At 40.9% G+C, this 15,687-nt stretch overlaps 1 protein-coding gene and 1 long non-coding RNA gene across 4 annotated transcripts; one reads left to right on the forward strand and one right to left on the reverse strand.

The window, feature by feature from the left end:
- Nucleotides 1-1,126: 1,126 nt before the first annotated feature.
- Nucleotides 1,127-7,729, forward strand: HINT3 (histidine triad nucleotide binding protein 3). Its single transcript, XM_064413083.1, has 5 exons — nucleotides 1,127-1,327; nucleotides 1,689-1,806; nucleotides 3,063-3,132; nucleotides 3,914-4,040; nucleotides 6,017-7,729. The coding sequence occupies exons 1-5, from the start codon at nucleotides 1,184-1,186 to the stop codon at nucleotides 6,062-6,064; spliced, it is 507 nt and encodes a 168-aa protein (XP_064269153.1). The 5' UTR covers nucleotides 1,127-1,183; the 3' UTR covers nucleotides 6,065-7,729.
- Nucleotides 7,730-8,698: 969 nt separating this feature from the next.
- LOC135296596 (uncharacterized) lies at nucleotides 8,699-15,550 on the reverse strand. Of its 3 annotated transcripts, XR_010358657.1 has the most exons (5): nucleotides 15,414-15,550; nucleotides 14,918-15,128; nucleotides 13,672-13,771; nucleotides 12,963-13,356; nucleotides 8,699-12,763 (listed from the first exon to the last, which is right to left on the reverse strand). It is a non-coding gene; the product is annotated as an uncharacterized LOC135296596 (long non-coding RNA). The 3 variants fall into 3 exon arrangements; XR_010358658.1 differs by lacking the exon at nucleotides 13,672-13,771 and having other exon boundaries at nucleotides 14,918-15,052; XR_010358656.1 differs by lacking the exon at nucleotides 13,672-13,771.
- Nucleotides 15,551-15,687: the final 137 nt, after the last annotated feature.

Here is a 15,687-nt window from a genome sequence, read left to right on the forward strand (position 1 = left end):
GCTGGGAGTGTCAAAGAAAAAAATGCAGACTGTTGGAAAAAATTCTGGAATTCTATTAGTGACCCTGAACAAACTGCAACAGTGCTGAAATGGTGTTTTAAGATTATTTGTGCACATACGAAAATCCTAGTAACTTGAACTATAGGGGCAAAATGTCTAAATTTTTCAAAGGTTTTTCTTGGTTTGTATTGACCAGTGAATTGCTGGACATAACTTTCTGGTGAAGAACAAGAAGGATCCAGCATCATAAGCACTTATTATCCTTTTTTCAAAGGAAATACTTTTCCTCTTTACTGCATATTTGATTTTTTTTTCCCCCTGTGGCAATTTGAATTTTAATGAACTAAGAATGCATTCACATGGTTTTAGTTCCCTGTGAAAAACTTCAATCACTTGTTTTTACAATTTTAAAAGTTTAATAGTAATAAAATGGTTATAAAAATAGTAATATATTAAAGTAATAAAAATTAGGACAATTTGGATTAGGACAATATGAGACAATAAAAAACAAAGAGTTATGGACGTTCGGGTAACTTTTTTCTGGGCAAAATAAACCCGAAAAAGGACACCTGTTAACAGAGGATTAAGCCTTAAAAAAAAAAAAGAATAGCCTGTTGCATATTCATACAATTCATACATGATGCATAAATTCCATTCGAACAAAGGATTCTGTCTGGTCAGTGTCACCTCCTTCCTCTGAATCCTGACGGCGTCTTCCTGGCTGAGCGGGAAGAAGTTAGTTCATTCTGATAATGGGGCAATAAATTCCCTTTCTCTGAAAGATTTACGTCTCCTGTGGCTGCTATCTCGCTGCGAGCCCTCTCTTTAAAAAAATATCTTACATAGCATAGTATCCATTTTAAACATTATGTTATAACCTAAAACTATATTTAACACACTACTTAAGGAAATTAACACAGCATAACTTTCCAACATAACACATACAATATTCATTTTAATACTTGCGAAAAGCCAATCATAAAATACGCATTTTCCACATCTTCCCATTTTTAGAATTATTTTTTTGGGTTGTTTTTGGGTTGTTTTTTTGTGAAAACTTCACGGCGAGCCCCGGCTCCGCCCCGCGTGTGCCCGGCGGGCGGTGCCGGCGCCGGGCGCTCCTCCTTCGGCGGGCGGAGCCGCCAGCGGGACCGGGACCGGGAACAGGAACGGCAGCGCGGCCATGGCCGGGCCTGAGGCCGCGGGAGCCGCCGCCGCTGAGGGGAGCGGAGCCGGGAATGGCGGCCGCGATGGCTACGACGGGAAGTGCGTGTTCTGCAGGATCGCCCGCCGGGAGGAGCCGGGCACGGCGCTGCTCCCCTGCCAGGTGGGTGAGGCGCCTCCTGCCCCGCTCCCTCACGGGCTGGCCTGGGGGCGCGGCGCTGAGGGCCCTCCGCTCCTGCACGGGAATGGCGGGGAAACATCGCTCGCACGGCACGGAAAGCACCGTGCCTTCCGTAGGTGCCGGCCCAGCGGCCGGAAGCCTCAAGCCGGCGCCGGGGAATGCCGAGTGCCGAAGGTCAGCAGCGGACGCGCCCCGTGCCCGGAGGCTGCCTCCAAAACACCCTCAGCTTTGCTGCTGGTCAGCTGTGACATTTGGTATCGCGTCCATATGGGGGACATAGACATCGTTACTCACTCTGTATCCTCGTCCTAGTCCGTTTTAAAACGTTTGCATCCTTTTTTAGGATGAAGACCTTGTTTGCTTTAGAGACATAAAACCCGGTGCCCCCCACCACTACCTGGTGGTGCCCGTGAAGCACATGGGAAACTGCAAAACGCTGAAGACAGAGCACATACCTCTAGGTAAGGCTGCAAGTGTGTGCTTAACCTTAAGGAAAATCGTTTTTCACAGCCTGAAATAAGGGGTTGTCAAGGAAATTACAACTTTGGACACCATTTGTAAACGTGGAAATAGCTGATGTGAGTGAGTGTAGATTGGGACTTACCCTTTCTGGGAACTTCTATGTGGTGGTCTAGAATGGCACTTTTTTTTTGTGCAGTTCTGGAAAAACATTGCCGTTTGCATGGAGTATAGATGCTTCTGCACTTTGTTGGAAGTACAGCTTTATTTTTAAAGCATTTATGTGCTGCTTTGTTGCATTTTCTTATATATGCATATGCAATTCTAAAAGCTTACAGAAGAATTTTATAACATGTATACTTTCAGACATTGCATTATTTGTCAGGAAAAAGGGAATAACAGACAAAAAAGAGAAATAGTGTTTCAATTAACTTTAAAAAATTTTGAAAAAACAAAATTCTGAAATGTTGAAGCCATTATTTACTGTTGCTAGGCTTATTTTGGTATATTCCCCTTAAGAAGACATTGTCCTGGAATTTGTTTCACAAGATATGGCTAACTAAGTGTGTTGAGTAACAGAAGAAACTGCAGCCATGAAGAAATTCCACCTTAGGGAAATTTACAGGTGATGCAAGAAAGGAGTTATAATTGTATTTTGCAAATCTTGCATCGCTGTATTTCTCTTGTAAACATAGGGTGGTTTTCTCCAGAGAAAAAACCTTCTGCATGTGTTTGGCTTCAAAGCAATTCCTGTGACTTCTGCCTTGAATTTTTGTATTGGGGTTACTGCATGTACAGTGATAATGAAACTGTGTGCTAGTAATAAGAAATACTGACAATTTTATTTTAATTTAAATTTATGTACAACTCTGAAACATACTCCAGGCTTGACAGGTTCTGGAGATCAAAGTCCTGTAGCTGTGCAGAGATAGAACACTGGAATTAGTGTAAAGTCATCATTCTGACCAATCAGTACCTGTTGGGTTTTTTAATAAGGGTGTGGTGATAGCATGGCTTTGGCCAAAGTTCTTAGAGTGATATCATACTGGAAATCATTGCAGGTGTGGAAGTTGGTATCAGTAGAAGTTTTCAAGTAAATCATTGCACACACTCCCTTGACTGTCTTTTCTTTGACTAGAAGTAGTTACAGTGTTTATATTTTGAAAAACCCATGTCTTTAGATTATGTAGATTAGTCTTTTGAAATTAATATTCTGAAGAATACCTTTTTAAAACGAAATTGATTTGTGTTTTAATAGTGAAGAGAATGATGGAAGTGGGAAAAGCTGTTCTCCAGCAGAATAATTTTAATGACTTGAATGACGTAAGGTATGTAATAGAAACCTCCCATTTTCTATTGAGTGTGCTTTTTGCTTTTCAGAATGTCACTCTAGAGATCACACCTGCACGGTGCTTTAAGGAAGAAATCAGGTCTACCTTTCACTTATTGCATGAATTCTCAATTAAAATCTGCTGACATTGAATACAAACTTTTCTTTTCTGATAAAGTTCTGGCACAAATTGGGTTCCAGCTGCGAGATTCTTTCTTGAGCACATCTTGGAGTAAGGAGGGCACTTCAAACAACTTACCAAAGAGACTGCTCTTTCGTTATGTGCTGCAAATATGCTCTAAATCCTAAGTGCCAGAAGAGAGGTAACCTTTGGCCTTTTGAAGCAGGACACCACATTGTGTTTCAGTCGTACCAGAATTCATTGGATTTTGGTGCTGGACCCTTTAGTTTAAGGCCCTTGATAGCTGAAATAAACTGTAATATTATTTGAGCATAGTAGAGAAATAGGGAGCCAGCTCTTCATGATGAAAATTGATAGCTGACTTTCCAGCTGAAAACTAGATGGGATACATTTAAGATACTTTTTCTTTTAACTCCTTCTTTTAAAAATATGTCTTAAATACAGAGGTGTGAAGGAGGAGGTGGATGAACTTTTGAAGAGCCTTTTGTGGTATAATGAAAGGGCATGTTTTTGTTCTTCTATGTACATCAAAAATGCAATGAGGTGTTAGTTCTGTGGGTCATGTTAAATTACCTGCAATGTTGCACTTATTCCTGAATTAACATCACCACTGTCTTGTACTTTTCCTTTTCTGAAGAATGGGTTTTCACTGGCCACCGTTCTGCTCCATAGCCCACTTGCACCTCCATGTCCTGGCCCCAGCCAGTCAGATGGGGTTCTTATCCAGGATCTACTACAGAATCAATTCCTACTGGTTTATCACGGTAAGTGTCAGGCAGGTGAGCTTTGCCATAGGCTTTCGATGGTGAACTGAAAATGCCATGTCTTTCTACCCTTTTAATTATGTCCAAAAATTCTTTGACCAGTTATTTTAGTTGTCGCTTTAATTCTCAGTTATGTATGTTTTGCATTAACTGAGAAAAAATAAAGGTAAAAACCTTCATGTTTATGCTTATAAACTTTAAGGAACGGAGTGCTAATAACGAACAGCAAACAGTGCAGTAGTTCTGGATCTTGCTTGAGACTCAGGCTCTGTGATGTGCTTCTGTGACACTTTGTAAATATTTGGGTATATTCAAATGTGATGGACTGTTTTGCACATAACCTGGTTGATCCTGTGTAGGTGAAAACATATCATCCACCTAATGACTGCATTTATCACTTCATGTGGTTTTTCTCATCCTGTTATCTTTAGACTAAGCCTAGTACCTGCTTTACAAAAACATTGTTGGTACTGATTTATGTCAGTAGAGATTAGCAATGAGACTGAACTGACACTGACTAAAGCATTTGAAAATCTCTCTCTAGAGACCTAAACCTCACTCTCACTGCTTTGATACAGCAAAGCACCTGTCCTTGCAAGGTAGCTGCAGCATCCTGGCATCATTGCACATCCCAAATCAAATTTGCTGGAAAAGGTCTGTCTCATTTAAAGAATATAGACAGCTTCTTACTTAAAGAGAAGAAACACAGCTTCTTCACAGTGGGATCTTGCTGAAGTTCACTCCTAGCTCAAAAAAAGCAGATGTGTTATTGAGCATCTTAGAAATATTTGTCCCTCAAGTACATATAGCTGTTTTACTGCTTATTATATTTTGGATTAGTTCAGATAGATCCCTCATAAGTCTGGTTATCCAGTAAGGATGCACTTTGGTATTTTGCCCTGCTGTCAGGTTGGAAAATGTTCTTGGGTTGGTGGTGGTTCTGGTTGTTTGGTTTTGTTTTTTCTTTTTTTTCCTCTTTTTTTTTGTTGTTGTTTTTTGTGGGGTTTTTTGTTGTTGTTTGTTTTTTTGTTTTTGTTTTGTTTTTTTTATTATAGCATCCTGAATGAGGTACTTGTTTAAGAATGTAAAACAGGATTCAGATAATATAATTTCCAGTTGCTGCATGCTTTATGTAGCTTTATTTGTAAATCAACTGCAGTCATTACTGAATTCCTCTTACCTAAAGTATCTGATTGCATTTTTACTGTCTGCATTTTAAAAACTTGAGCTTTTCACCCTAATGTAGTTCCTTTGGAGATCTTAATAAAGTCTCAAGCACTAGATCAAATTAAAAGATGAATTCAGTAGGACTGGTAGACTGATCTGTTTCAGAAGTGCCCGTTGGCCTCCATGTGCCCAGTCTGGCCTGCTTGTTGGCAGACTTCCTCCTGCCCTGAGCCTCCTGAGGGCTCTGTGAGCTGGTGCTGTTACGTGTTCAAAGTACAGCTGCCCCACTTCTGCCCATGGTGCATAAATAGCCATGTATGATGACAAAAGTACGTGTTGGTGCAGTGATGTGACCATGTGGCTCATGGCAGGAGCCACGCACTTGAACGCCCTCTGTCCCTCAGCAGCGTTGGTGGCTGGGGGTGCAGCTGGGTGGGTGATGGGAGGTCACAACACGCTGCTCTGGAGTGGCTCACAGAGAATCCCAGCCCTCACCACTGGATTGCTCTGAGCACTGCTGCCTTCTGAGGTCTCTGAAGTCACAGTGCTCTAACAGATCTGCTGTTCATTTGCTCAAACCTCCTCTGACCTCCATAGGTTATGTTTCCTCTTCTGATCACCTCATGAGTGTTTGGTGCAAATTGTGAGTCTGGTGTTGAAAGGAAGTCGTTGTATTCTGCTTCTCCTGTACACTTAATCTGTAAAAGTGAAAAGCAAATGCTCTGTTAGTGTCACTGTTTTTAAAGTGGAATTTTCAGTAAAATGAAGGCCCATAGTGTAGCTAATGTGTTGCTTTCTCTCTTTCATAGGCTGAACAACTGATCGAGAGACTGCAAACTGAAAATGCTGCCAGCTGAAAGCTTGTGTTGTCAGCCAGTTTGGTCTTTGAGCTCTGATTTAAGGTTGCACAGTTTGATGTTGCCAATAATATCCCAGGGTAAAAAAAGCTTTAGTTCCTTATGAGGAAATAGACACAGAATTTGTAGCTGCTAACCTAATTCTTTCATTTGGATATGTCAGTCTTCCCTGGCAATAGTGTGATGTATTTTAGTTAAAATTTTAATTTAATTTGTGTAGATACATACATAATACACACACACATGCACACAGGCAGAGAACTCTTCCTATTAAAAGGCAAAGTGTAGCAGCAGAATGTAATGGAACCAAGGCAACGAGTTACAACCAACAGCATATGAATTGTACCAAAGGGAGTATTTGCTGCAGAATCAAGCTTTAATTTTCAAGATGCATTGTTCTGGGATTGCAGGTAACATTTCAAACATTTGTTCCCACCTGCATTTGTATGATATGTTACTTATGCCTAGTGATGAGAAGGTACATTGCTGGAAGTACAGTACTGACTTTCTGGTGCAAAACCACTTCAATGTTACCTGACTTCTTTGCATCACAGTGACACATTAAAGTGAATACAATATGTGCCCAAGGTCATAATGCTGTATAATATAGAATATAGTTTATGTGTAAATAGACCTAAAGATTTTTTTCCCTCTTATGTGCACAATATTAGAAATTAGTTACTGTATGTTTACAAAGAATGTGAAGAATTCAAAAGAATGGATTTAATGTACTGCTCTTCTGCATGGCAGTAGATAGAAAAGTCCAGATATTCTGGTCTTATGCTCAGTGCAAGTCCCTTGCAGATTACTAATGCCTTGGCCAAATTTGGATTCTAAATGAAGTCATAAGAGAAGCCGTTCTGAAATGCAGTGTGTGTGTGGCAGACTTACGTAAGAGCAATGTGATTTGACTTTGGGATAGCAGGGACTCAGCCCAAAATTGGAACATGCCAAGTTGCTTAAGGAACCTGCTGAACATTTGCCTTTGCTGCATGACTCTAATCAGGAATGCTAGCACTTGTTTTTCAGTACCATAATAAGGCAGACTGTTTGGCAAGTTAAAACTCCAGAACACATGGAGTGGATTTTCTTTGTTCACAGAGCTTGTCTTGGTGCCGAACTAAGCAAGTGCCCTTGCCTGATGCATTCAGATGCAGCTGAGGTGAGAACATCCGTTGCACCTGCAAGTCTCCCTGAATAATAGTTTGTGTTTTCCATGGATCCAGCACCTGTTGCCTTAGTGATACAATGTGTTGAAATATTCTTACAGTACTTCAGAGAGTCTGCACCCTTCTGAAGAACTGCATTTTCTACCTGGCAGAGTTTACACCTCTCTGTCTGTAAGATCTTATTCCTAATGTCTTGTTATTCTTATTAGTGGGTGCTTGCATGTTATTTGCAGCCCTTTAGAGTTTTAATTTGTTACATTTGGTAGGAAAAGTGTGACTTAAAGCCACCGAACTTTGTGCAATAGATGAAGAGGTTTGAGCTGGCTCCTAACTTAGTGAAATAGCTGTACATTAAGGACTTTCAAGAGTTAATACTGTGTATGTGTTCTGATCTGTAATTAATTTATGCAGCTGTACTGAACTGTGACATGTAATATTTAAAATATGAACATGAACTGTTGTCAAAAAGGATTAATAAATGCTAATCTTGGGATGATTTTCCAGTGCAATGGAATAGCTGACTCTGAGAGTTGACCCTAGATAGCTCTTTGTTCACTCTTCATCCCTTAACCCAGTGGGGTGGGAGAACAGAAAGAACAAAATGAAAAAACTCATGGGTTGAGATAGTTTAATATGTGAAGGAAAGAGGGAGAAAAAAGCAAAGGTAAACACTCATGACCTCCCACAGGCCAGCCAGTAGCAATGGCCCCCACAACTCAAAAAAAAAAAAAAAGCCCCCTCTTCAGCTTTTATTACAGACATTATATGTCATGGAATATCCATGTGTGTCAGGTGGGCAGGTTGTGCTCTCTCCATGCTTTTTGTGTACTGGGGGGGGCAGAGGAGGTGAAAGAAGACCCTGACATTGTCCATGCACTGCTCAGCAATGACCAGAACTACTGTGTTATCAGCACTTCCAGTCCTACCCAAAACCTGGGCTGCTCTGAAGCAAGTTACCTCCATGCCAGCCAGACTCTGTATGTTGCCAAATGTATGTGAAAGCACAAAGGCCAACTTTTATGTCTTAACTTTGGAGAACGGCCCCACTAATGACAAGACTGGAAATGTAGAAATCTGGGTATAATGTCACTTCCAGAGTTTTGGTGATGAGAAAGATTGGGATATCCCGTGCTCCCTGACAGCACCAGACAGGGCTCAGAACAGCTGAAACAGCAAAGCATTAAACAGAGGCACACTAATTACTGAGAGGAATACTCAGCCTCTCATCAGTGTTTTTCAGCACAGAACTGTGGTCTGTTTTCCTTCTGCATTGACAAGCATTCTTGGACTCTGAAGATAATTGTTTTAATTAGATGAAGAAATACTTTCTGAAAAACCTAACCTAATGCTTCCAATATGTTACTGAATTACTGGCTAGCCCCTGGAAGAGACAGTGAGCAGATCCTATTAACTTTGTCACTGTCTTCTATAGAAGCTTTTAGTAATTTTAAAACTTCAGAAATCATCTGTAGAGCTTTCTAAGGAGCAAAGATCAATAAGGAGCATGAACTCAGCAGCTCTTACTCTCCAAGAGCCTGGAGAAGCAAAGCAAAGTTGTTTAGCCACTGCTGCTGGCTCTGTTCTTTGATCCAGTATTAGTAGTCCAGAGAAAAGCTGCTTTTTTGACCTCATGTTTAGGAACGACAAAGCTTTATTTGTACTCTTTTGCTCAATTGTTTTACATAAACTCCCAACCTAACACGAACCCAGAGAATAATGCTTTTATGCTGAAAGGATGAGACAGATACATGTAAAATGCTGTTAAAAATAAAAAGAAATTCTGCTTAAATTGGTAATAGTGTCAGACCATTCTAAAGTCTTTGTGAGTTGTAAATAAAAGTAGGAGAATGGGAGCAAACCAGTGAAAATTGTATTTTAAATTTGAGAAACTTGTAAACAATAAAATGCTGCATAAAACTCTTGTAATTTCAAACTAATGTGCAACATTTATTGAAATGGTGACAGTGCCTTCAGTGTTTGACAAAATGAACCACAGATAATCCCTATATCATGTACAGTCCAAAACAGATGCAGAGTTTACAGACTTCAAGTGGAAGGAGGGCAAAGACCACTGAGGTAATCTGTCACAAAGTGAAGTTTAGGAGAGATTTAAACAGCTGAAAGATGCTTAGTAGGGCAAGAACACCTTTTAAACTTGGGGTTTACTTACTATCCAAATAATTTAGTAATACTAAAACCCCTCACATGCTACAATTTTTGCAAAAACAATTTAATAAATTCTGTTCCATTTACTCTAATGGGAGCCTGCTGAAAAAAACAAGCTGCATGTTGAAAAGTTTAAATTCCTGTTTCATCTGTAGATGTTTATCTAATCACAGATGAAGCATAATTTTGTAAAACCTGTAGCCAAACTGAGTCATGTCCATTAGATATAATGCATTAATGACTAAACAGGCTTCAGGAGTAATGTTTTATTCTAGAGTGTACCAGTGGGCAAGCTGACCAGTTCTATTATCTATCTTTTAGTCTTTTTTTGAAATACTGGCTGTTGCTGGAAGCACAAGACTGGATTTGTCAACCTGTGTGCTGAGCCAGTTTGGCAGCTCGCTGTTTATAATCATTGCATGGGCACACAGAAGGATTTCAGTCACGTTTTCCAGAATGTTCATCTAAAGCTGGCAGGCTGGCTCTGTAACTGTTTTAAAAAATAATCCCTCAAATAACAGTTTTGTTATACAGTAATCCTTGGTTCTATTAAAAATATAATAATAGAGCAAGCTTTCTTAAATTGCTTACAAAGTCAGTAAGACCATGTCATTAAGGGTTTGCTCTGCTTCTGTTTTGATCAGAGGTGTACTTAAAAAGTGCTTGTAGATGTGCTCAAGCATCTACCACTTATATGGCAGTGACAGCCTAGATTGCTGATATTTAACTATTTGAGCCAGCCTTAATTAAAATGTAGTAAATTTATGTGAGCTGGACTTGCATCTTCTGGTGCTCAGGCTACATACTACCTCACATGTGTGTCTTGAAATTAATTATTTGTACAAAGTTCAGCAATGTATTATTTTTCCTGATAGTGCCATCCCATTAGTCAGCTGATGACACCTGAAGTGCCTGATGCTGCTTCCTGCAAGTTATGAACTAACGCTATAGCAGAACTGAGTGGATTTCAGAATTGTTAGAATTAAACAAAACTTGTTCCACAGTTGCACTATAAAAAGTTCAATTTATGTTGAAATCTGAATGCATGTAAAGACTTACTTCCTCTAATAGGAGCTGAAAAATGAGATGTGCTCATGTCATTTGGCAAGAAATGCTTTTTCAAAACGAGCAAAGCATTTTAAATATGTTAAGATCACAAACTACATGTCTTCTTTTTCAGCTGCAAGATGCAGGTTTGTTTAGAAAGAAGCAGTAGGTTTGAAACCTAAGGGAGCACACCAACAGCACCTAGTGCAGCACATATTCACCCTTTTCCAATGTGGTAAAATTATGTGGTGATTAAAATCCATTCTCTACCTGAATCTGACTGCCCTGTTCCCCGGATATACTTATTTCAGCACATTAATTTATTCCTTTTTTTTCCCCTCTTTTCATTGTCCTTTCACCATGAAAATAAAAAAGGAGGCAGGAAAATAATTAAATTCTCAGCCAAAGACTTAGTTTGGTGCAAATCCCCAGTGGATGAAAACATCAAACCCCCATTCTTTTAGGCTTTTTGCAACAGAAGTTCTTTTATATAAATAGCATAAAATTACACATCACTTTAATCAAGTTTCTAATTTATATTAAGTTTTAATATCCTTTTGATGCAAGAACAGTATCTCTTACTTTAAAGACCCATCAAGTAGTATAGTTAACACCACACAGAAGCTTCTATTTGCACTGCTAAAAACCAGAACTTTAGATTTCTAATTATGCAGCTTTACTGGTGGGAACTATTATAAATAGAGCTCCTGATTATTTTTCATAGCACTATTACAACTAAGTTATATAAGCAGTCCTTTATTTTTCTTTCTGAAGCGTTCACAACTGTGCTCTGAAAGCAGGTAAATGAGGTATGGGACTGCTCCGTTACTCTCATTTATGTATTTGGCACTACAGTATCTCCACTCTCCTCTTGTAAAAAACATTGCTACATTTTGGTGAAAGAAGGGACTTTTTTTTTTTCCTTATGAATGCACAGGTATCCCAATAGAGAGTTTCTGTTGACTGTTGCATCTTTACATTGTGGCACCCTACCTTCTCTGAAGGGGTATAGCTGAATTCACCAAAAAGGCTGCAGAGCTTTGTGGACTTCTGAAGTGTTACAAGAAGAGGAAAAAAAAATGGTGTGAGATAAAAAACAAAAAGAACAAGGGACACAGAAGGTTTGGAGAAGGTACAATGGTAAGATTTGACTATTAAATACCAGAACCAGCACAGCTGTCCAAAATCCAAGCAAGATGCAACTAATTTAGGAACCATCAAGTATCCGTGCTGTGATATTTTTGCAATTTTGGGTATTTTTGCAATTTTCTATCTACTTCGTGAAAATAACTTGCATTTATTCAGTTTAACCATGTGAGATTGAACCTAAAATTTTGCTATATACCAGGCTCTTTGTTTGAAGAAGTATATGAATTCCCACAAGAGTTTTCAATTTCATATTTTACAAATCCCATCCTCCCACATAGTAAGTATTTCACAACCTGCAGGAATTTGTGTTGTAGGATAGCAAGTTAGTAATTTATACTTTCAGTAACCCAAGAGCAGTAGGCCAGCACGGTTATTTGAAGAACTCTCATATACTTGCTAGTAGATGATAATAAGGACAATCCAATGTCAGCGTGATGGAGTAGCTCATAACCTGTGATTTCCATCCAAATCTCTACTATTTTTACAAAAATATCCTTCTCGTCCATTTCCTCTCCTGCTTGTGTCCCAGTAAGTAGCTGAGTTGAAATTCTGTAACCAAAGCCTGTGAAGATGGTATCTAGATATGTTTTTCCAAATGGAACCATGCAGCAAAGTTCATTCCAGGACAAAGCCTTATTGTAGTAAAGTGATGACCACATCGTCATCTTTTCCTTGCCAAAGCATTTCACCTTCAAAATGAACCAGACCATGTTTTCTGGCTCTTAACAAGATTCCCACTACTTTATTGGAAATAGTCACATACGTTTCAAACAGCTGCCCAAATGTCACTCTCACGTGTCCATCTTCTCCCACCTCTCCAGTTCTTCTGATGATCAAGCACAGCTCTTCTACTTCCTTACCCACGTGTGACTGAGCATCTTTCCCTCTCTGCTCTGTCCGGGACCCTTCAGGGGGTCTCCCATAGGTAGGGTCTCCTCTGTGAGTAGGTTTAGATGCGAGCCTGTCGTCGCTGCTGAATGGATTCTTCCTCTGATACTCAATGTGATCCTCTGCCCAGGTCTGCCAACTTTTCCTCAGGTCACCTACTGCACTGGTAGCTTTAGCATTTTGCTCCTTTTCTCCATCCATTTCTGAAAATGTTTTGTGGCACTCAAGCAGGAAACAAATCAGTGACCGGCTGTAACTGTGGTTCCGTGTGCACTGTCAGCTGTGAAGGAAGAACGACAAATCAGCCTGATATTTTTTGGAAGAGTTTTGCCCCAGTAAGAGGCAAGGTTGCTGAAAAGGAGGTTATATATCTGAAGATTTTAAGTCCATTCATAATTCTACAGCAATGAAGAAAGCAAAAGTGATTCAGGTGAAATTCAAAAGTAATTTAGGAACACAGGGCAGCAAATTACGCTTACAAGATTGCACGATGCTCCACTGATCCCGCAGTTACCGAACAAACCCCGCAGCCTCCGTGCAACACATAGCGCAGTACTCACTCCTCTTGCAATGACGCCTTCGCAAGAACTTTATCCTGGTACCCGGCAGCCCGCTGGCTTCCCGAGCAATCCGATGCAGTGCTGGCTGGGCTGCGGAGAGAGCAAACCATTCCCGAGCGGCAGCAGCGGCACACCAACCCCGGCACAGGGGTGGGAAGCCGCTCTCCGGCCTCAACGCTGATTAAAGGTGGACGAATTCACGCCGTGCCGACAAGGTTCCCTCAGACCGCGTTAGTTATTACGCACAGAAAGTATTATCTGGAGCCGAAACGCCACTACATGGTGGGAGCAGGGGGATTTTCCTCATTGGGCTCTGCAAGGAGAAGTAAAAGTCCAGTTAGCGAGCGCGTCGCTGTCTGCAGCACCCTATTTAGCGAGGAAGACAAAGGCAGAATAGATTGTTCTCCCTTAAAAGGCTGTGCTGCCGGCCATGCCTGCCGGCCGCAGCCCGCGGGAGCCAGCGCCGCTCCCGGGACGCGGCTGCCCGCCGCCTGCGGCACTCCATGCGCCTGGAGTATGGGCTGTCTGAGCGGCACCTGGTATCGGGGTGGATTACAGACAGACTTCTGTATCCCTACAGAGATCTGAATGTGCTATAGCCATGTCTTTGCTGGGTCGTGTCGTTCACCAGTTGAAAGCCGCAAGCCGGAGTTTCCAGGTAGCACATTAGTAGAGCTGATACTTCCAGCGACAATTGAAGTTAAAACACAGGATTAGTGCCGGATTTTCTACGGAGAAACGGACAGAAATGCAAATTCCGAACAGTTTAACAGCTGAATTACAGATTGGGTATTTCTGTATTTTGAAACCACTGTTGTTTTAAAAGTAAGTTTTCATGAGCATTTGCCCGCATACATATGTTGGTGCTGTTGCGTGTGAACCCATGAGCAGGGACAGGATTCCTTAAATTCCCCAGCAGAACCTCCAGGTGAGGCAAAAACCACTTGTGTTGCCTCTGGGTCTAGAAGAGTGCACGAGGTGAGCATAGTCACTAGAGAAGGGAATTTGGAATAATTAGCAACAGCACACATGAAGTAATGGCTTTTCATTCATGGTCTGTCACTTTTAAACTGAAACTCGTGGTTGTTGTACATTACCATTGTTATATATTTTGTGAGAGGAAGGTGGTTAATTCTAGCTTCCTGGATAAATTTCAAGTTGAGTAATTACACTTTGCGTGTATAAAATTCCCCTGTAGGCTAAAATGTGTAAATTTCTTCCTTTCCCTCCCTAGAAGAGTTAAGAGTTATGTAATGTTTTTAGATGACTCCCCACATCACGCTAACATAACTGCTTGATTCTCCTCAATGGCATTACAGGAATGTACATTCTGTTTCCAAACACAGCATCTGAAAAGCATTTTGTTTTTATGTGAGAACCAAATACTCCGTAAATCTCAGTAATTTACATTCACTTTCAAACTAAGTAGATCAACATGTATACGCTGCCAGAGATTATGCATGGATCCTCAAGTGAAAAGCAAGAAAAAAACCAGGGTTTTTGTTAAAGTCTTCTGTAGGAAACAGTATCAGTGAAAACCAGGTATTCACCTTGAGAGAACAGGCAGCGATGCCCTGAAGGTAAAGCAGTGCAGATAAAGTAAGCAAAAGCCAGTTTCAAAGAGATTAAGCTTAAAAATAATACCAACAACTCCTTCTAAGGAGTTTCTAAAATGGAAGCAATACAGCTAAGAAATTTAAAGTGAGACAGATTGGAAAAATAAAAGCAGACTTCTTCCACTAAACCTCTCTCAGCAATTCCAAGATTTTGTAAGCAATCTCAGGCTCGCAGGGTTTGTCAGCAGTTCAGCAATGTGTTTATTGCTGGGTCTCAGCACTCAACTACTGAGGTGAACAAGCCAGACTCACACCTACCTCTTTTCTTTCTCTTTTAGGAAAGCTCTCGTTTAGATGCCAGGTGGCTTTAGATTGCTTTCTTGTCAATCATCAGGGCTAAAGCTTCACAGTAACCTCAGTTTTGATTACTGCAGGAAGGGATAACTGGAGAAGCTGCAGGATGAGATTATGGAGATGCATCAAGGTGTCCCATGCAGTGCTCACAGGTCATGAGCAAGATCTTAGCCATCTAGAAAAAAACCCCAAAAAACTGAAAAAAACCACCCCAACAACATCAGCACACAAAGCACAGAATGTGAGTTCAGTGTTGTGCTGGCCTGGTCCTAATAAACAGCTTGCCAAAATCTGGATAAAATGAACCTCTCTGATCAACACAACAGGGAGACCAGTGAGTACGGGATTACAATTACCAAGACCAGATATTAAAATAAAATATAGTCCGCAAGACAAACCCCTTTTTGCCCCTCTGCTGGACCGTCACACCTCTGCCTCTTTCCTGGGAATGTTTTTCTACCTGCTGCGACACCCACGCCGCCGGCGCTGACCTCCTTCCCACGGAAAAAGGAATGCGACTCCTTTGGCATCTGTTAATTCTTAATGTTATTTAATGCTCCCGATCCTTAAATGTGGCCGGGAGAGGCCGCAGCGCGCCCCAGACAGTGAAGCACCCCTGAGGGAGCGTGTCCCCAGTGTACACGGAGCTATTTATAAACCACACGCAGGCACTGCTGCGCTGACACGTGGCGTGCGTGATACAGCACACCCAAAACATAGCTACAAGGAGCATG

Source organism: Passer domesticus, chromosome 3 (assembly GCF_036417665.1).
Source record: "Passer domesticus isolate bPasDom1 chromosome 3, bPasDom1.hap1, whole genome shotgun sequence".
NCBI lineage: Eukaryota > Metazoa > Chordata > Aves > Passeriformes > Passeridae > Passer > Passer domesticus.